Below are 21,504 nucleotides of genomic sequence, written 5' to 3'. Positions count from 1 at the left end.
ATATACATATACACACATATACATACACATACACACACACACACACATCCAGCTTTATATATTAGATGGAAAAATGTAAAAAATAATAAAAGGAAGGATAAAATCCATATGACAATCCTCTTCCTCCTCCCGTTTATATAAAGTTCCCAGAATCCTCCCTTCTGTTATTATTCCCAATATTGCAGCAGTTGGGATTGTTATGTCCATAACAAATACAAAATAAATAAAGTTTATTCAAAATAGATTGTGGCAGAATGTTGTGCTGCTGGCTCCTCCCCCCACATCGCAACATCCTGCTGTTTGATTGGCTGCCTTGCCTTTCTCCTTGTGATGTCATGGAATGTTGTGCTGCTGGCTCCTCCCCCATATTATGACATCACTTGGGTATATAAGGAGCTGTAGAACTAATACACCTCTGAGGGTTTCTGTAGGCGTTTGAGGTAAGTCCGCTGTGTCCTCAGCTCCTTCATTCTCTTCTATAATCTCTCCTGCTCTTCAGTAATGGCCACTTCTTTACTTCTCCTCTGTTACAGAGTTGGTGATTGGAGATTTTGTGTGATTTTGCGGTAAGTCCATCCTTCCTGTATATGTACAATGTCTTCCTGCAGCCACCACTAGGGGGAGCTCACTGTATACAGCAGCTATTGTGTATTAGAGTAGTTGTATTCATCCATATATAGTGAGTGCCCCCTAGTGGTGGCTGCCAGCTGCATATATCTGGTAAATCCCTTCTGATCTACTCCAAGGCCCCGTATATTTCTAATATCTATGGAGAGGGATGAGGGAACCTGAATAGTAAAGACCCATCTTCACTATTGGAAATTCAGGTTCCCACATCCCTCTCATTGAACAAAGTTATTAGAAATATATGGGGCCCATGAGTGTATAGTGTAGATGGGGACATCATTATATGGTGTCCAGGCAGAGTTGTCATAGTGTAGCTGGGACATCATTATATGGTGTCCAGGCAGAGTTGTCATAGTGTAGATGGGGACATCATTATATGGTGTCCAGGCAGAGTTGTCATAGTGTAGATGGGGACATCATTATATGGTGTCCAGGCAGAGTTGTCATAGTGTAGATGGGGACATCATTATATGGTGTCCAGGAAGAGTTGTCATAGTGTAGATGGGGACATCATTATATGATGTCCAGGCAGAGTTGTCATAGTGTAGATGGGGACATCATTATATGGTGTCCAGGCAGAGTTGTCATAGTGTAGATGGGGACATCATTATATGGTGTCCAGGCAGAGTTGTCATAGTGTAGATGGGGACATCATTATATGGTGTCCAGGTAGAGTTGTCATAGTGTAAATGGGGACATCATTATATGGTGTCCAGGCAGAGTTGTCATAGTGTAGATGGGGACATCATTATATGGTGTCCAGGAAGAGTTGTCATAGTGTAGATGGGTACATCATTATATGGTGTCTAGGCAGAGTTGTCATAGTGTAAATGGGGACATCATTATATGGTGTCCAGGCAGAGTTGTCATAGTGTAGATGGGGACATCATTATATGGAGTCCAGGCAGAGTTGTCATAGTGTAGATGGGGACATCATTATATGGTGTCCAGGCAGAGTTGTCATAGTGTAGATGGGGACATCATTATATGGTGTCCAGGCAGAGTTGTCATAGTGTAGATGGGATATCATTATATGGTGTCCAGGCAGAGTTGTCATAGTGTAAATGGGGATATCATTATATGGTGTCCAGGCAGAGTTGTCATAGTGTATATGGGGACATCATTATATGGTGTCCAGGCAGAGTTGTCATAGTGTAGATGGGGACATCATTATATGGTGTCCAGGCAGAGTTGTCATAGTGTAGATGGGGACATCATTATATGGAGTCCAGGCAGAGTTGTCATAGTGTAGATGGGGACATCATTATATGGTGTCCAGGCAGAGTTGTCATAGTGTAGATGGGGGACATCATTATATGGTGTCCAGGCAGAGTTGTCATAGTGTAGATGGGGACATCATTATATGGAGTCCAGGCAGAGTTGTCATAGTGTAGATGGGGACATCATTATATGGTGTCCAGGCAGAGTTGTCATAGTGTAGATGGGGACATCATTATATGGAGTCCAGGCAGAGTTGTCATAGTGTAGATGGGGACAGCATTATATGGTGTCCAGGCAGAGTTGTCATAGTGTAGATGGGGACATCATTATATGGTGTCCAGGCAGAGTTGTCATAGTGTAGATGGGGGGACATCATTATATGGAGTCCAGGCAGAGTTGTCATAGTGTAGATGGGGGACATCATTATATGGTGTCCAGGCAGAGTTGTCATAGTGTAGATGGGACATCATTATATAGAGTCCAGGCAGAGTTGTCATAGTGTCGATGGGGGACATCATTATATGGTGTCCAGGCAGAGTTGTCATAGTGTAGATGGGGACATCATTATATGGTGTCCAGGCAGAGTTGTCATAGTGTAGATGGGGACATCATTATATGGTGTCCAGGCAGAGTTGTCATAGTGTAGATGGGGACATCATTATATGGTGTCCAGGTAGAGTTGTCATAGTGTAAATGGGGACATCATTATATGGTGTCCAGGCAGAGTTGTCATAGTGTAGATGGGGACATCATTATATGGTGTCCAGGAAGAGTTGTCATAGTGTAGATGGGTACATCATTATATGGTGTCTAGGCAGAGTTGTCATAGTGTAAATGGGGACATCATTATATGGTGTCCAGGCAGAGTTGTCATAGTGTAGATGGGGACATCATTATATGGAGTCCAGGCAGAGTTGTCATAGTGTAGATGGGGACATCATTATATGGTGTCCAGGCAGAGTTGTCATAGTGTAGATGGGGACATCATTATATGGTGTCCAGGCAGAGTTGTCATAGTGTAGATGGGATATCATTATATGGTGTCCAGGCAGAGTTGTCATAGTGTAAATGGGGATATCATTATATGGTGTCCAGGCAGAGTTGTCATAGTGTATATGGGGACATCATTATATGGTGTCCAGGCAGAGTTGTCATAGTGTAGATGGGGACATCATTATATGGTGTCCAGGCAGAGTTGTCATAGTGTAGATGGGGACATCATTATATGGAGTCCAGGCAGAGTTGTCATAGTGTAGATGGGGACATCATTATATGGTGTCCAGGCAGAGTTGTCATAGTGTAGATGGGGGACATCATTATATGGTGTCCAGGCAGAGTTGTCATAGTGTAGATGGGGACATCATTATATGGAGTCCAGGCAGAGTTGTCATAGTGTAGATGGGGACATCATTATATGGTGTCCAGGCAGAGTTGTCATAGTGTAGATGGGGACATCATTATATGGAGTCCAGGCAGAGTTGTCATAGTGTAGATGGGGACAGCATTATATGGTGTCCAGGCAGAGTTGTCATAGTGTAGATGGGGACATCATTATATGGTGTCCAGGCAGAGTTGTCATAGTGTAGATGGGGGGACATCATTATATGGAGTCCAGGCAGAGTTGTCATAGTGTAGATGGGGGACATCATTATATGGTGTCCAGGCAGAGTTGTCATAGTGTAGATGGGACATCATTATATAGAGTCCAGGCAGAGTTGTCATAGTGTCGATGGGGGACATCATTATATGGTGTCCAGGCAGAGTTGTCATAGTGTAGATGGGGGACATCATTATATGGTGTCCAGGCAGAGTTGTCATAGTGTAGATGGGGACATCATTATATGGAGTCCATAGATCTGGGGGCCATTTACCTGGGGGAATTGATACCATGGAGTACATACTGAGGGTCTTGGGTGCTCTAGAGGTCCTCCACGGGGGCTGTAGATTGGCGTAGTACAGGGGCTGGGGGCAGTAGATTGGGGGTAGTACAGGTGTAGTACAGGGGCTGGGGGCTGTAGTTTGGGGGTAGTACCAGGGCTGGGGGCTGTAGATTGGGGGTTAGTAGAGGTGTAGTACAGGGGCTGGGGGCTGTAGATTGGGGGTAGTACAGGGGCTGGGGTCTGTAGATTGGGGGTAGTAGAGGTGTAGTACAGGGGCTGGGGTCTGTAGATGGGGGGTAGTACAGGGGCTGTAGATTGGGGGTAGTACAGGGGTAGTACAGGGGCTAGGGGCTGTAGAATGGGGGTAGTACAGGGGTAGTACAGGGGCTAGGGGCTGTAGAATGGGGGTAGTACAGGGGTAGTACAGGGGCTGGGGGCTGTAGATTGGGGGTAGTACAGGGGCTGGGGGCTGTAGATGGGGGGTAGTACAGGGGCTGGGGGCTGTAGATTGGGGGTAGTACAGGTGTAGTACAGGGGCTGGGGGCTGTAGATTGGGGGTAGAACTGGTGTAGTACAGGGGCTGGGGGCTGTAAATTGGGGGTAGTACAGGGGCTTGGGGCTGTAGATTGGGGGTAGTACAAGGGCTGAGGGCTGTAGATTGGGGGTAGTACAGGGGCTGGGGGCTGTATATTGGGAGTAGTACAGGTGTAGTACAGAGGCTGGGGGCTGTATATTGGGGGTAGCACAGGTGTAGTACAGGGGCTGGGGGCTGTAGATTGGGGGGAAGTACAGGGGCTGAAGGCTGTAGATTGGGTGTAGTGCAGCGGCTGGGGGCTGTAGATTGGGGGTAGTACAGGGGCTGGGGGCTGTAGATTGGGGGTAGTACTGGGGCTGGGGGCTGTAGATTGGCATAGTACAGTGGCTGGGGCCTGTAGGTTGGCATAGTACAGGGGCTGGGGGCTGTACATTGGGTGTAGTACAGGGGCTGGGGGCTGTAGATTGGGGGTAGTACAGGGGCTGGGGGCTGTAGATTGGGGGTAGTACAGGGGCTGAGGGCTGTATATTGGGAGTAGTACAGGTGTAGTACAGGGGCTGGGGGCTGTATATTAGGGTTAGTACAGGTGTAGTACAGGGGCTGGGGGCTGTAGATTGGGGGTAGTACAGGGGCTGGGGCTGTAGATTGGGGTAGTACAGGGGCTGGGGGCTGTAGATTGGGTGTAGTACAGGGGCTGAGGTTGTAGATTGGGTGTAGTACAGGGGCTGGGGGCTGTAGCTGGGGGGTAGTACAGGGGCTGGGGGCTGTAGATTGGGGGTAGTACAGGGGCTGGGGCTGTAGATTGGGGGTAGTAGAGGTGTAGTACAGGGGCTGGGGGCTGTTCATTGGGTGTAGTACAGGGGCTGGGGGCTGTAGATTGGGGGTAGTACAGGTGTAGTACAGGGGCTGGGGGCTGTAGATTGGGGGTAGTACAGGGGCGGGGCGCTGTAGATTGGTTGTAGTACCTGGGCTGGGGGCTGTAGCTGGGGGGTAGTACAGGGGCTGGGGGCTGTAGATTGGGTGTAGTACAGGGGCTAGGGGCTGTAGATTGGGGGCAGTACAGGTGTAGTACAGGGGCTGGGGGCTGTAGATTGGGGGTAGTAGAGGTGTAGTACAGGGGCTGGGGGCAGTAGATTGGGTGTAGTACAGGGGCTGGGGTCTGTAGACTGGGGGTAGTACAGGTGTAGTAAAGGGGCTGGGGTCTGTAGAAGGGTGGTAGTACAGGAGCTGGGGTCTGTAGATGGGGGGTAGTACAGGGGCTGTGGGCTGTAGATTGGGGGTAGTACAGGGGCTGGGGGCTGTAGATTGGGGGTAGTACAGGGGCTGGGGGCTGTATATTGGGGGTAGTACAGGTGTAGTACAGGGGCTGGGGGCTGTAGATTGGGGGTAGTACAGGGGCTGGGGGCTGTAGATTGGGGGTAGCAGAGGTGTAGTACATGGGCTGGGGGCTGTAGATTGGGAGTAGTACAGGGGCTGGGGGCTGTAGATTGGGAGTAGTACAGGGGCTGGGGGCTGTAGATTGGCAGTAGTACAGGTGTAGTACAGGGGCTGGGGGCTGTAGATTGGGGGTAGTACAGGGCCTGGGAGCTGTAGATTGGGGGTAGCACAGGGGCTGGGAGCTGTAGATTGGGGGGTAGTACAGGTGTATTACAGGGGCTGGGGGCTGCAGATTGGGGGTAGCACAGGGGCTGGGAGCTGTAGATTGGGGAGTAGTACAGGTGTAGTACAGGGGCTGGGGGCTGTAGACTGGGGGTGGTACAGGGGCTGGGGGCTGTAGATTGGGGGTAGTAGAGGTGTAGTACAGGGGCTGGGGGCTGTAGATTGGCAGTAGTACAGGTGTACTACAGGGGCTGGGGGCTGTAGATTGGGGGTAGTAGAGGGGCTGGGGGCTGTAGACTGGGGGTAGTACAGGGGCTGGGGGCTGTAGATTGGGGGTAGTACAGGGGCTGGGAGCTGTAGATTGGGGGGTAGTACAGGTGTAGTACAGGGGCTGGGAGCTGTAGATTGGGGGTAGCACAGGGGCTGGGAGCTGTAGATTGGGGGGTAGTACAGGTGTAGTACAGGGGCTGGGAGCTGTAGATTGGGGGTAGTACAGGTGTATTACAGGGGCTGGGGGCTGTAGATTGGGGGTAGCACAGGGGCTAGGGGCTGTAGACTGGGGATAGTACAGGGGCTGGGGGCTGTAGATTGGGGGTAGTACAGGTGTAGTACATGGGCTGGGGGCTGTAGATTGGGGGTAGCACAGGGGCTGGGAGCTGTAGATTGGGGGGTAATACAGCGATAGTACAGGGGCTGGGGGCTGTATATTGGGTGTAGTACCAGGGCTGGGGGCTGTAGATTGGGGGGTAGTACAGGTGTAGTACAGGGGCTGGGGGCTGTAGACTAGGGGTGGTACAGGGGCTGGAGGCTGTAGATTGGGGGTAGTAGAGGGGCTGGGGCTGTAGATTGGGTGTAGTACAGGGGCTGGGGGCTGTAGATTGGGGGTAGTACAGATGTAGTACAGGGGCTGGGGGCTGTAGATTGGGTGTAGTACAGGTGTAGTACAGGGGCTGGGGGCTGTAGACTGGGGTTGGTACAGGGGCTGGGGCTGTAGACTGGGGGTGGTAAAGGGGCTGGGGGCTGTTGATTGGGTGTAGTACAGGGGCTGGGGGCTGTAGACTGGGGGTGGTACAGGGGCTGTAGATTGGGTGTAGTAGGGGTCTGGTTATAGGTGGGACATGTATCATGGAGAAGAAATTAAGGGTCTTGGGTGCTCTAGAGGTCCTCCTCGGGGGCTGTAGATTTGGTGTAGTACAGGGGCTGGGGCTGTAGATTGGCGGTAGTACAGGTGTAGTACAGGGGCTGGGGGCTGTAGATTGGGGGTAGCACAGGTGTAGTACAGGGGCTGGGGGCTGTAGATTGGGGGTAGTACAGGGGCTGGGGCTGTATATTGGGGGTAGTACAGGTGTAGTACAGGGGCTGGGGGCTGTAGATTGGGGGTGGTACAGGTGTAGTACAGGGGCTGGGGATGTATATTGGGGGTAGTACAGGGGCTGGGGGCTGTATATTGGGGGTGGTACAGGTGTAGTACAGGGGCTGGGGGCTGTAGATTGGGGGTAGTACAGGGGCTGGGGGCTGTAGATTGGGGGTAGTACAGGTGTAGTACAGGGGCTGGGGGCTGTAGATTGGGGGTAGCACAGGTGTAGTACAGGGGCTGGGGGCTGTAGATTGGGGGTAGTACAGGGGCTGGGGCTGTATATTGGGGGTAGTACAGGTGTAGTACAGGGGCTGGGGGCTGTAGATTGGGTGTAGTAGGGGTCTGGTTATAGGTGGGACATGTATCATGGAGAAGAAATTGAGGGTCTTGGGTGCTCTAGAGGTCCTCCTCGGGGGCTGTAGATTGGGTGTAGTACAGGGGCTGGGGCTGTAGATTGGCGGTAGTACAGGTGTAGTACAGGGGCTGGGGGCTGTAGATTGGGGGTAGTACAGGTGTAGTACAGGGGCTGGGGGCTGTAGATTGGGGGTGGTACAGGTGTAGTACAGGGGCTGGGGGCTGTAGATTGGGGGTAGTACAGGGGCTGGGGGCTGTAGATTGGGGGTAGTACAGGTGTAGTACAGGGGCTGGGGGCTGTAGATTGGAAGTAGCACAGGTGTAGTACAGGGGCTGGGGGCTGTAGATTGGGGGTAGTACAGGGGCTGGGGCTGTATATTGGGGGTAGTACAGGTGTAGTACAGGGGCTGGGGGCTGTAGATTGGGTGTAGTACAGGGGCTGGGGGCTGTAGATTGGGGGTAGTACAGGTGTAGTACAGGGACTGGGGCTGTAGACTGGGGGTAGTAGAGGGGCTGGGGGCTGTAGATTGGGGGTAGTACAGGGGCTGGGGCTGTAGATTGGGGTAGTACAGGGGCTGGGGGCTGTAGATTGGGTGTAGTACAGGGGCTGAGGTTGTAGATTGGGGGTAGTGCAGGGGCTGGGGGCTGTAGATTGGGGGTAGTACAGGGGCTGGGGCTGTAGATTGGGGTAGTACAGGGGCTGGGGGCTGTAGATTGGGGGTGGTACAGGGGCTGGGGGCTGTAGATTGGGGGGGTAGTACAGGGGCTGGAGGCTGTAGATTGGGTGTAGTACAGGGCCTGGGGCTGTATATTGGGGGTAGTACAGGTGTAGTACAGGGACTGGGGCTGTAGACTGGGGGTAGTAGAGGGGCTGGGGGCTGTAGATTGGGGGTAGTACAGGGGCTGGGGGCTGTAGATTGGGTGTAGTACAGGGGCTGAGGTTGTAGATTGGGGGTAGTGCAGGGGCTGGGGGCTGTAGATTGGGGGTAGTACAGGGGCTGGGGCTGTAGATTGGGGTAGTACAGGGGCTGGCGGCTGTAAATTGGGTGTAGTACAGGGGCTGGGGGCTGTAGATTGGGGGTAGTACAGGGGCTGGGGCTGTAGATTGGGGTAGTACAGGGGCTGGGGGCTGTAGATTGGGGTTGGTACAGGGGCTGGGGGCTGTAGATTGGGGGTGGTACAGGGGCTGGGGGCTGTAGATTAGGGGGTAGTACAGGGGCTGGAGGCTGTAGATTGGGTGTAGTACAGGGGCTGGGGGCTGTAGATTGGGTGTAGTAGGGGCCGGTTATAGGGGGGACATGTATCATGGAGAAGATATTGAGGGTCTTGGGTGCTCTAGAGGTCCTCCTCGGAGGCTGTAGATTGGGTGTAGTACAGGGGCTGGGGGCTGTAGACTGGGGGTGGTACAGGGGCTGTAGATTGGGTGTAGTAGGGGTCCGGTTATAGGTGGGACATGTATCATGGAGAAGACGTTGTATGAAGATGCAGCTTCAGGTCTTGGGTTCTTGGTGCCGGTTGATGTTGGTTCTGGTCTATGAGACGTTACTAATGTCTGATGTCCATCATGTCTCCATCTGTAGAGACCATAGAACATGTCCTGGACACTCACCGTCTTATTACTTCTAGGATGGACGACTTTGAGGTGATGGAGGAGGAGCTGGAGGTGATAGATATCTGTGAGGAGGAGATGGTGAGGAACATCAAGAAGCTGGAGGTGATAGATATCTGTGAGGAGGAGATAGTGAGGAACATCAAGAAGCTGGAGGTGAAGAGGGCATGGGAGGAGGAGAAGACCAAGGAGGTGAAGATGGAGGAGAAGACCAAGCAGAGGAAGATGGAGGTGAAGAGGAGATGGTGGGAGGAGGTGACAATCCAAGAACAGATGACAGAGAAGGAGCAGGGCCGGAGGATGATGTAAGTAGAGTCACTGCACTGGTGACTTCAGGAGACAAATAAACTGACCCCAAACCTTTGTGATCCAAATCTTCCCAATCCTACGAGACACGATCCATAGTGTATATCAGTGATGTGATTGGTCGTCTGGGAATGTGTAGTGATGTCTCCTGACCGGTATATGTCATGTATCTCCTCATATTCCCCAACAGGTGGTGGAAAGTCTATGGCTCCGACCCCAATAAAAGGTAATTATACCATATTCTGTACATGAGGGGCATACGGGGGGCATGGGGGGTAGACGGGGGACACGAGGGGTATACGGGAGACACGAGGGGTATACGGGGGACACGAAGGGTATACGGGAGACACGAGGGGTAGATGAAGACATGAGGGATATATGGGAGACATGAGGGGTAGATGAAGACATGAGGGGTATATGGGAGACATGAGGGGTAGATGGAGACACGAGGGGTAGATGGGAGACACGAGGGGTAGATGGGAGACATGAGGGGTAGATGGAGGACACGAGGGGTAGATGGAGGACACGAGGGGTAGATGGAGGACACGAGGGGTAGATGGGGGACACGAGGGGTAGATGGGGGACATGAGGGGTAGATGGGGACATGAGGGGTAGATGGGGGGACACGAGGGGTATATGGCGACATGAGGGGTATATGGAGACATGAGGGGTATATTAGGACATGAGGGGTATGCTGGAGACATGAGGGGTAGATGGGAGACACGAGGGGTAGATGGGGACATGAGGGGTATACTGGAGACATGAGGGGTATGTGGAGACATGAGGGGTACACGGGGGACATGAGGGGTATACGGGAGACACGAGGGGTAGATGGGGGACATGAGGGGTAGATGGAGACATGAGGGGTATACTGGAGACATGAGGGGTATATGGAGACATGAGGGGTAGATGGGAGACATGAGGGGTATATGGAGACATGAGGGGTATGTGGAGACATGAGGGGTATGTGGAGACATGAGGGCTACACAGGGGACATGAGGGGTATATGGGGACATGAGGGGTATATGGGGACATGAGGGGTATATGGAGACATGAGGGGTATATGGGGACATGAGGGGTAGATGGAGACATGAGGGGTATATGGAGACATGAGGGGTATATGGGGACATGAGGGGTAGATGGGGGACATGAGGGGTACACAGGGGACATGAGGGGTAGATGGGGACATGTGTTGGGCAGTTCCAGTAACCAGCGATGTCTTTTCTATTTTAGGAAGAGAATTGCAAAAGAAACAGCGATTTGTTTGCCTGGTTACATGTAAGTACATACAGGGTGGCTCCAGGTTTCAGTAGGTCCCTGGGTGACAGAGCCTCAGTAGGCCCCTGGGTGGCAGAGCCTCAGTAGGCCCCTGGGTGACTCCAGGTTTCAGTGGGCCCCTGGGTGACAGAGCCTCAGTAGGCCCCTGGGTGACTCCAGGTTTCAGTGGGCCCCTGGGTGACAGAGCCTCAGTAGGTCCCTGGGTGACAGAGCCTCAGTAGGTCCCTGGGTGACAGAGCCTCAGTAGGTCCCTGGGTGACAGAGCCTCAGTAGGTCCCTGGGTGACAGAGCCTCTGTAGGCCCCCGGGTGACAGAGCCTCAGTAGGCCCCTGGGTGACAGAGCCTCAGTAGGCCCCTGGGTGACAGAGCCTTAGTAGGCCCCTGGGTGACAAAGCCTCAGTAGGCCCCTGGGTGGCAGAGCCTCATTAGGCCCCTGGGTGACAGAGCCTCAGTAGGCCCCTGGGTGACAGAGCCTCAGTAGGCCCCTGGGTGACAGAGCCTCAGTAGGCCCCTGGGTGACAGAGCCTCAGTAGGCCCCTGGGTGACAGAGCCTCAGTAGTCCCCTGGGTGACAGAGCCTCAGTAGGCCCCTGGGTGACAGAGCCTCAGTAGGCCCCTGGGTGACAGAGCCTCAGTAGGCCCCTGGGTGACAGAGCCTTAGTAGGCCCCTGGGTGACAAAGCCTCAGTAGGCCCCTGGGTGACAAAGCCTCAGTAGGCCCCTGGGTGACAGAGCCTCAGTAGGCCCCTGGGTGACAGAGCCTCAGTAGGCCCCTGGGTGACAGAGCCTCAGTAGGCCCCTGGGTGACAGAGCCTCAGTAGGCCCCTGGGTGACAGAGCCTCAGTAGGCCCCTGGGTGACAAAGCCTCAGTAGGCCCCTGGGTGACAGAGCCTCAGTAGGCCCCTGGGTGACAGAGCCTCAGTAGGCCCCTGGGTGACAGAGCCTCATTAGGCCCCTGGGTGACAGAGCCTCATTAGGCCCCTGGGTGACAGAGCCTCAGTAGGCCCCTGGGTGACAGAGCCTCAGTAGGCCCCTGGGTGACAGAGCCTCAGTAGGCCCCTGGGTGACAGAGCCTCAGTAGGCCCCTGGGTGACAGAGCCTCAGTAGGCCCCTGGGTGACAGAGCTCAGTAGGCCCCTGGGTGGCAGAGCCTCAGTGGATTATTAAGGGCCATCTGCTTCTCCCGGAGAGAATATAACTCATGATTCCCCAGTCTCCATATTATCCGACTTATTCATAAATCATTGATGTCCCATGTCATACAGTGAGGAAGATGAGATGGAACATCACGAATCAGAGGAGGAGACAGAGGAGGACGATCTGCTAGTGGTGAAGGTGGAGGAGATACATCGGGAGCAGGAGAAGGTGGAGGAGGAGGTAGAGGAGATACATCTGGAGCAGGAGGAGGAGGTAGAGGAGATACATTTGGAGCAGGAGGAGGAGGTAGAGGAGATACATCTGGAAGAGGAGGAGGTAGAGGAGATACATCTGGAAGAGGAGGAGGTAGAGGAGATACATCTGGAAGAGGAGAAGGTGGTGGATGTAGAGGAGATACATCTGAAGCTGGAGAAGGTGGAGGAGGAAGAGGAGGAATTGTTGATAGAGGCACATCTGGAGGAGGACATAGAGGGTCTGGGAAGGTGAGTGCAGGGTCCAGATATAATGTCCAGGTAATAGGAGACGTTACATAGTTATCTATAGCTCATACATTGATCTCTGTGTTTTCTATCACAGACGAGAGGTGAAGGTGGCCTGGGCCAGTGAGGAGTCTCTCCAGTAAGTATATAGGACTGTTATGACATTACTGGACTCCACAAGGGGGTCACATACTTTTCTGTGTTGAGCTCTTCCACTCTGTGTCCACGGAACATGATCCAGAACTTCAATGTATAGAATATTCTGGACCAGTGGTGGCAAAACTATGGGAGTCCTCTCTGCGGGCACCCAGTCCCTTACCCAGAGTTCACCAGACGGTACACAAGGGCTCCTCCTGCAGTCCTGGGGAGCACCAGAGGCGTACAGCGCTGGGACTGCAGGAGGAGTAAGGAGGAGCGGACAGGACTGGATTATCATTGGAGATCATGTTCCGAGATTCTTCCTGTTAAAGGGAAGCTACAATGATAATCAGAACCTCCCCTCATTCTTCAATGTTCTTGGTTCTCATGGGTATATAAGGGGTATATGGAGGACTTGAGGGGTATATGGAGGACAAGAGGGGTATATAAGGGGTATATTGAGGACATGAGGGGGTATATGAGGGACATGAGGGGCATATAAGGGGTATATGGAGGACATGAGGGGTATATAAGGGGTATATGGAGGACATGAGGGGTATATAAGGGGTATATGGGGGACATGAGGGGTATATAAGGGGTATATGGGGGACATGAGGGGTATATAACGGGTATATGGAGGACATGAGGGGTATATAAGGGGTATACGGAGGACATGAGGGGTATATAAGGGATATACGGGGGACATGAGGGGTATATAAGGGGTATATTGGGGACATGAGGGGTATAAGGGGTATATGGAGGACATGAGGGGTATATAAGGGGTATATGGAGGACATGAGGGGTATATAAGAGGTATATTGGGGACATGAGGGTTATATAAGGGGTATATGGAGGACATGAGGGGTATATAAGGGGTATATTGGGGACATGAGGGGTATATAAGGGGTATATTGGGGACATGAGGGGTATATAAGGGGTATATTGGGGACATGAGGGGTATATAAGGTTCACCCTCCCTCTTCTGGACTGATCCTGGGTGACTCCACCACTCATGGAGATTTATCTATTATTTTATCCTTTAGGCCAAGACGCAAGTGGTGGAGGCCCAAGTGCCTGAGCCCCGGCAGCGGCAGGAAGAGGTGATTGACACTTTACCTTCTTCCTCTAGGGGGCGCTTTCTGTATATATATATATATCAGCTCCCTATTGTGTTTCAATGCTCTTTCTGAGCGGGAGGGGGGGGGGGGGTAGATTTCCTGGGTCCCGGGATCCTAATAATATTTGTCACATGACTAATAAATATCTTCATCTTTCAGCAGCAGAAGCAGCAAAGGGGAGAAGAAACCCTCAAGGTAAATACACAACTTTGTAAAGTGCTTGACTCCTCCCCCATGACACCGAGTAGAGATGATGGTGGAGGGTCTTCACATCAGGACTGAACACGATCTCCGCTGGTCTTGTCTCCTGCAGGTTCATGAGGTTCCTCCTGTGTTGCTGCAGAGCTGACACTTCAGAATAGAAGGACTGCGGAAAGCTCCATCTTCCTGTTCATTTCTTGATGGCGGACGTATCAGAAAATTAAACTGAACAGACTGGATCCATTTTGAGCCCAGAACCGTCTTGTCCCTGGGCAGGGGCATCAGGAAGCCCCACATCTCTGCGGGGTTGGCGCCTTTCCACTGATCGATGACCTACCTCATCCACGTCCACCAAAGAGGAGAGAAGAGAAGCTGCGATCCAAGCCTCTCCATCCGCTGTGCTCCATTAGGAAGGTCCATGAAGGAGAACATATTCCATGTAACGGCTCTCCAGGTGCTGCTCCTCCGCCCAGACAGCGCTAAGGTCCAGGGTAAGGCTGTGTGATGTCATCCTGCTCCTTCCTGGAGCCTCTCTAGGAACATGAAACACCACAGATCTATAGGGGAGTCCCGATTATTTATTCCATGTTGTGTCTTGTCCCTGGAGAGGCGCCACCTACCCTATGCCCACGACTAGAGATGATGGTAGAGGGTCCCCACATCAGGACTCACAATCTCCCCCTGTCCTTGTCTCCTGCAGGTTCCTCCCATGTCTCCTGCGTTGCTGTAGACCGGACTCCTCAGAGTAGAAGACCTTTGAGAGGTCTCACGATTTCCTCAGACCTGCATCTACAAATGGTAAAGAAGCCTCCATAGATATTCCTGGTGGCCTCTGCCCCGGATATCTTGTTCCACAAGTCTGAATCTTCTTCACAAAGCTGATATTTTCTTTTATAGGATTCTGTCTCTTCTCCGGATCCTTCCTTCCCTCAAACACTAGGCCCACTAATCTCATTAATCAGGAGAACTCCGCTCTTCTTTCCTCCGAACCCCTGGAACCTCTATGTCCATGTCCCTTTACCAAAGCCCAAACTATATGGACCCCAGAGAGCGGACATATTAGATATTAAACTGATCAGAACAGACTCTGGATCCATTTTGGGCCCAGCGCCTCCTTATACAATGATTCTCCCATCTCCCTTTTCCAAAAGCCCAAACTATATGTTCCCCAGAGAGCGGACATATTAGATATTAAACTGATCAGATAGACCCACTAAGTTCTCATTAATCAAGAAAACTTTGGTCTTCTTTCCTCCGACCCCTGGAACCTCTATGTCCATGTCTCTTCTCCAAAAGTCCATTTACTATATGGACCCCGGATAGTGGACACATTAGATATTAAACTGATCAGAACAGACCCTTGATCCATTTTGAGCCCAATGCCTTCTTATAGAAAGACGACAGAGACTCCTTGTATATTACACATTTCCTGTGAGGAGGCTTCACCTCTATGTCCATGTCTCTTCTCCAAAAGTCCATTTAATCGATGTTCCCCAGATAGTGGACATATTAGATATTAAACTGATCAGAACAGACCCTGGATCCATTTTGAGCCCAAAGTGTCTACTACACATTTCCTGGAAGAAGGCTTCACCTCTTTTTCCATGTCCTTTTTCCAAAAGTCCATTTACTATATGGACCCCAGAGAGCGGACATATTAGATATTAAACTGATAAGATAGACCCACTAAGTTCTCATTCATCTAGAAAACTTTGGTCTTCTTTCCTCCGACCCCTGGAACCTCTATTTCCATGTCCCTTTAACAAAGTCCATACCATATGGACCCCAGATAGTGGACCTATTAGATACTAAACTGATCAGAACAGACTCTGGATCCATTTTGAGCCCAGCGCCTTCTTATACAAAGATTCTCCCATCTCCCTTTTCCAAAAGTCCATTCACTCTATAAACCCCAGAAAGCAGCCCTACAACTCCGAGGAGACCCCAAAGAGGAGAGAAGAGAAGCTCCAATCCAAGCCTCTCCATCCGGTGTCCTCCCCTGGCCATGAATGTCCTATATGGAGGGAGTAACAGCTCAGGACATAGAAGGAGAACATCTCCCCTGTACCCGCCCTCCAGATGCTGAGACCCTGGGATCTGGGGTAAGACTACACAATAACCTCCTTCTCCTTCCTCGGGGACTGTGGGTGCAGCGATCGATGTCTCTCTAGGAACAGGAAACACCTCGGATTTGCAGGGAGATCCTGTCCCTGGAGAGTCGGGACCCCCCACTCACTGCCGATGTGGAGGTGTTAGGGAAATCCTCGTTACTCCTAACCCTGATGATGGTAGAGGGTCTCTCCAGTCACAATGTCCCCTGGTCTTGTCTCCTGCAGGTTCCTCGGATTCCTCCTGCGCTGTGGTAAACCAGACACTATGGAGGAAGACATGACTGGCGCCATGTGTACAGGACAAAGACAAGGTCTACACCATATATACTAAATAAATGATAAACCACATGAAGGAGTCTACCAGTCCTTTACACCACATTAGGAGATCTCCCCGAGGCTCAGGTCTGCTCCACTGTCATGGCGTTCATAAGTTACAGCTGCATCACATCCAGTGTCTCCCCCTGCAGGTCCATATTGGAGGGTCGCCCCTTTACCAGACCACCACATACCATCTTATAGCTCCGGGGGTCTGGGGAGGTGTTTGGGTACATTTCTGTCTGTAGGGGGTCTGCACTACACTAAATCCTGGTGCACCTTCTGTCAGGTACACGGCCCTATAGAGATTGTGATCTTATGGGAATCAGATCTGTATAAGGGGGTGCACTACCTGTACCCCAACAGTAACAGGCAAGTGTGGCCAAAGATAACAAAACATATCACCCCCCAAAAAAGGACATAATTGAGTAAATGTGCACAAGGCTCCTGGGCCAAACGGGTTACACCCCACAGTTCTTAAAGAACCCAGTCCTGTTATTGTTGTGCCGCTGTCAGGGATCCCCTAATGTCTGGTGCGGTGCCAAGTGACTGGCACAAGGCGAATGTGGTGCCAATATACAAAAAGGCTCCAGGTCTATGCCAGGCAATTACAGTCCTGTAAGCCTAACTTCTAATGCGGGGTAAATATACTATAATATATATAAATATATACTGGAGTATGTGACATCACATGGTATAATACGTGACAGGGGCTGCTGTGTATATAGTATCTCCAGGCCCGGTGTATCCTCCATGTAACTACAGAGGAGCCGCTGTGTATATAGTATCTCCAGGCCCGGTGTATCCTCCATGTAACTACAGAGGAGCCGCTGTGTATATAGTATCTCCAGGCCCGGTGTATCCTCCATGTAACTACAGAGGAGCCGCTGTGTATATAGTATCTCCAGGCCCGGTGTATCCTCCATGTAACTACAGAGGAGCCGCTGTGTATATAATATCTCCAGGCCCGGTGTATCCTCCATGTAACTACAGAGGAGCCGCTGTGTATATAGTATCTCCAGGCCCGGTGTATCCTCCATGTAACTACAGAGGAGCCGCTGTGTATATAGTATCTCCAGGCCCGGTGTATCCTCCATGTAACTACAGAGGAGCCGCTGTGTATATAGTATCTCCAGGCCTGGTGTATCCTCCATGTAACTACAGAGGAGCCGCTGTGTATATAGTATCTCCAGGCCTGGTGTATCCTCCATGTAACTACAGAGGAGCCGCTGTGTATATAGTATCTCCAGGCCCGGTGTATCCTCCATGTAACTACAGAGGAGCTGCTGTGTATATAGTATCTCCAGGCCTGGTGTATCCCCCATGTAACTACAGAGGAGCCGCTGTGTATATAGTATCTCCAGGCCCGGTGTATCCCCCATGTAACTACAGAGGAGCTGCTGTGTATATAGTATCTCCAGGCCTGGTGTATCCCACATGTAACTACAGAGGAGCCGCTGTGTATATAGTATCTCCAGGCCTGGTGTATCCTCCATGTAACTACAGAGGAGCCGCTGTGTATATAGTATCTCCAGGCCTGGTGTATCCTCCATGTAACTACAGAGGAGCCGCTGTGTATATAGTATCTCCAGGCCCGGTGTATCCCCCATGTAACTACAGAGGAGCCGCTGTGTATATAGTATCTCCAGGCCTGGTGTATCCTCCATGTAACTACAGAGGAGCCGCTGTGTATATAGTATCTCCAGGCCCGGTGTATCCTCCATGTAACTACAGAGGAGCCGCTGTGTATATAGTATCTCCAGGCCCGGTGTATCCTCCATGTAACTACAGAGGAGCCGCTGTGTATATAGTATCTCCAGGCCCGGTGTATCCTCCATGTAACTACAGAGGAGCCGCTGTGTATGTAGTATCTCCAGGCCCGGTGTATCCCCCATGTAACTACAGAGGAGCCGCTGTGTATATAGTATCTCCAGGCCCGGTGTATCCTCCATGTAACTACAGAGGAGCCGCTGTGTATATAGTATCTCCAGGCCTGGTGTATCCTCCATGTAACTACAGAGGAGCCGCTGTGTATATAGTATCTCCAGGCCAGGTGTATCCTCCATGTAACTACAGAGGAGCCGCTGTGTATATAGTATCTCCAGGCCTGGTGTATCCTCCATGTAACTACAGAGGAGCCGCTGTGTATATAGTATCTCCAGGCCTGGTGTATCCTCCATGTAACTACAGAGGAGCCGCTGTGTATATAGTATCTCCAGGCCTGGTGTATCCTCCATGTAACTACAGAGGAGCCGCTGTGTATATAGTATCTCCAGGCCCGGTGTATCCTCCATGTAACTACAGAGGAGCCGCTGTGTATATAGTATCTCCAGGCCTGGTGTATCCTCCATGTAACTACAGAGGAGCCGCTGTGTATATAGTATCTCCAGGCCTGGTGTATCCACCATGTAACTACAGAGGAGCCGCTGTGTATATAGTATCTCCAGGCCTGGTGTATACTCCATGTAACTACAGAGGAGCCGCTGTGTATATAGTATCTCCAGGCCCGGTGTATCCCCCATGTAACTACAGAGGAGCCGCTGTGTATATAGTATCTCCAGGCCCGGTGTATCCTCCATGTAACTACAGAGGAGCCGCTGTGTATATAGTATCTCCAGGCCTGGTGTATCCTCCATGTAACTACAGAGGAGCCGCTGTGTATATAGTATCTCCAGGCCCGGTGTATCCTCCATGTAACTACAGAGGAGCCGCTGTGTATATAGTATCTCCAGGCCCGGTGTATCCTCCATGTAACTACAGAGGAGCCGCTGTGTATATAGTATCTCCAGGCCCGGTGTATCCTCCATGTAACTACAGAGGAGCCGCTGTGTATATAGTATCTCCAGGCCCGGTGTATCCTCCATGTAACTACAGAGGAGCCGCTGTGTATATAGTATCTCCAGGCCCGGTGTATCCTCCATGTAACTACAGAGGAGATGCTGTGTATATAGTATCTACAGAGGAGCCGCTGTGTATATAGTATCTCCAGGCTTGGTGTATCCTCCATGTAACTACAGAGGAGCCGCTGTGTATATAGTATCTCCAGGCTTGGTGTATCCTCCATGTAACTACAGAGGAGCCGCTGTGTATATAGTATCTCCAGGCCTGGTGTATCCTCCATGTAACTTCACAGGAGCCGCTGTGTATATAGTATCTCCAGGCCCGGTGTATCCTCCATGTAACTACAGAGGAGCCGCTGTGTATATAGTATCTCCAGGCCTGGTGTATCCTCCATGTAACTACAGAGGAGCCGCTGTGTATATAGTATCTCCAGGCCCGGTGTATCCTCCATGTAACTACACAGGAGCCGCTGTGTATATAGTATCTCCAGGCCCGGTGTATCCTCCATGTAACTACAGAGGAGCCGCTGTGTATATAGTATCTCCAGGCCCGGTGTATCCTCCATGTAACTACAGAGGAGCCGCTGTGTATATAGTATCTCCAGGCCCGGTGTATCCTCCATGTAACTACAGAGGAGCCGCTGTGTATATAGTATCTCCAGGCCCGGTGTATCCTCCATGTAACTACAGAGGAGCCGCTGTGTATATAGTATCTCCAGGCCCGGTGTATCCTCCATGTAACTACAGAGGAGCCGCTGTGTATATAGTATCTCCAGGCCCGGTGTATCCTCCATGTAACTACAGAGGAGCCGCTGTGTATATAGTATCTCCAGGCCCGGTGTATCCTCCATGTAACTACAGAGGAGCTGCTGTGTATATAGTATCTCCAGGCCCGGTGTATCCTCCATGTAACTACAGAGGAGCCGCTGTGTATATAGTATGTCCAGGCCCGGTGTATCCTCCATGTAACTACAGAGGAGCCGCTGTGTATATAGTATCTCCAGGCCCGGTGTATCCTCCATGTAACTACAGAGGAGCCGCTGTGTATATAGTATCTCCAGGCCTGGTGTATCCCCCATGTAACTACAGAGGAGCCGCTGTGTATATAGTATCTCCAGGCCTGGTGTATTCCCCATGTAACTACAGAGGAGCCGCTGTGTATATAGTATCTCCAGGCCCGGTGTATCCTCCATGTAACTACAGAGGAGCCGCTGTGTATATAGTATCTCCAGGCCTGGTGTATCCTCCATGTAACTACAGAGGAGCCGCTGTGTATATAGTATCTCCAGGCCTGGTGTATACTCTATGTAACTACAGAGGAGCCGCTGTGTATATAGTATCTCCAGGCCCGGTGTATCCTCCATGTAACTACAGAGGAGCCGCTGTGTATATAGTATCTCCAGGCCCGGTGTATCCTCCATGTAACTACAGAGGAGCCGCTGTGTATATAGTATCTCCAGGCCCGGTGTATCCTCCATGTAACTACAGAGGAGCCGCTGTGTATATAGTATCTCCAGGCCCGGTGTATCCTCCATGTAACTACAGAGGAGCTGCTGTGTATATAGTATCTCCAGGCCCGGTGTATCCTCCATGTAACTACAGAGGAGCTGCTGTGTATATAGTATCTCCAGGCCCGGTGTATCCTCCATGTAACTACAGAGGAGCCGCTGTGTATATAGTATCTCCAGGCCTGGTGTATCCTCCATGTAACTACAGAGGAGCCGCTGTGTATATAGTATCTCCAGGCCTGGTGTATCCTCCATGTAACTACAGAGGAGCCCCTGTGTATATAGTATCTCCAGGCCTGGTGTATCCTCCATGTAACTACAGAGGAGCCGCTGTGTATATAGTATCTCCAGGCCCGGTGTATCCTCCATGTAACTACAGAGGAGCCGCTGTGTATATAGTATCTCCAGGCCTGGTGTATCCTCCATGTAACTACAGAGGAGCCGCTGTGTATATAGTATCTCCAGGCCCGGTGTATCCTGTGTGTAACTACAGAGGAGCCGCTGTGTATATAGTATCTCCAGGCCAGGTGTATTCTCCATGTAACTACAGAGGAGCCGCTGTGTATATAGTATCTCCAGGCCCAGTGTATCCCCCATGTAACTACAGAGGAGCCGCTGTGTATATAGTATCTCCAGGCCTGGTGTATCCTCCATGTAACTACAGAGGAGCCGCTGTGTATATAGTATCTCCAGGCCCGGTGTATCCTCCATGTAACTACAGAGGAGCCGCTGTGTATATAGTATCTCCAGGCCTGGTGTATCCTCCATGTAACTACAGAGGAGTCGCTGTGTATATAGTATCTCCAGGCCCGGTGTATACTCCATGTAACTACAGAGGAGCCGCTGTGTATATAGTATCTCCAGGTCTGGTGT

General features: G+C 51.4%; 1 protein-coding gene across 7 annotated transcripts; it reads left to right on the top strand.

The window, feature by feature from the left end:
- Positions 1–239: 239 nt before the first annotated feature.
- Positions 240–16,310, top strand: LOC140069291 (uncharacterized). 7 transcript variants are annotated; one of them, XM_072114806.1, is made up of 13 exons: positions 240–440; positions 534–566; positions 9,200–9,487; positions 9,679–9,714; positions 10,722–10,766; positions 12,029–12,173; positions 12,207–12,403; positions 12,498–12,539; positions 13,582–13,638; positions 13,816–13,851; positions 13,970–14,348; positions 14,558–14,655; positions 14,755–15,268. In XM_072114806.1, exons 3-11 carry the CDS (start codon positions 9,201–9,203, stop codon positions 14,016–14,018), a joined length of 894 nt encoding a protein of 297 aa, XP_071970907.1. In that variant the 5' UTR covers positions 240–440; positions 534–566; position 9,200; the 3' UTR covers positions 14,019–14,348; positions 14,558–14,655; positions 14,755–15,268. The 7 variants fall into 7 exon arrangements, with proteins under 7 accessions (XP_071970907.1, XP_071970903.1, XP_071970904.1 ...); XM_072114802.1 differs by lacking the exons at positions 240–440; positions 14,755–15,268 and adding an exon at positions 16,194–16,310 and having other exon boundaries at positions 465–566; XM_072114803.1 differs by lacking the exon at positions 240–440 and having other exon boundaries at positions 465–566; positions 13,819–13,851; positions 14,755–15,269.
- Positions 16,311–21,504: the final 5,194 nt, after the last annotated feature.

Source organism: Engystomops pustulosus, chromosome 7, assembly GCF_040894005.1.
Source record: "Engystomops pustulosus chromosome 7, aEngPut4.maternal, whole genome shotgun sequence".
NCBI classification, from domain to species: domain Eukaryota; kingdom Metazoa; phylum Chordata; class Amphibia; order Anura; family Leptodactylidae; genus Engystomops; species Engystomops pustulosus.
Note: the sequence above shows the minus strand (reverse complement) of the source record. Positions and strands in the feature narration are given on the sequence as shown.

Excerpts from the sequence above, each read along its gene's own strand:
- LOC140069291 (XM_072114802.1), top strand. The coding sequence starts at position 502 with ATGGCCACTTCTTTACTTCTCCTCTGTTACAGAGTTGGTGATTGGAGA. Across the intron at positions 12,174-12,206 it reads ATCTGGAGCAGGAGGAGGAG|GTAGAGGAGATACATCTGGA; the intron begins GTAGAGGAGATA and ends CAGGAGGAGGAG. Across the intron at positions 12,404-12,497 it reads GACATAGAGGGTCTGGGAAG|ACGAGAGGTGAAGGTGGCCT; the intron begins GTGAGTGCAGGG and ends TTTCTATCACAG.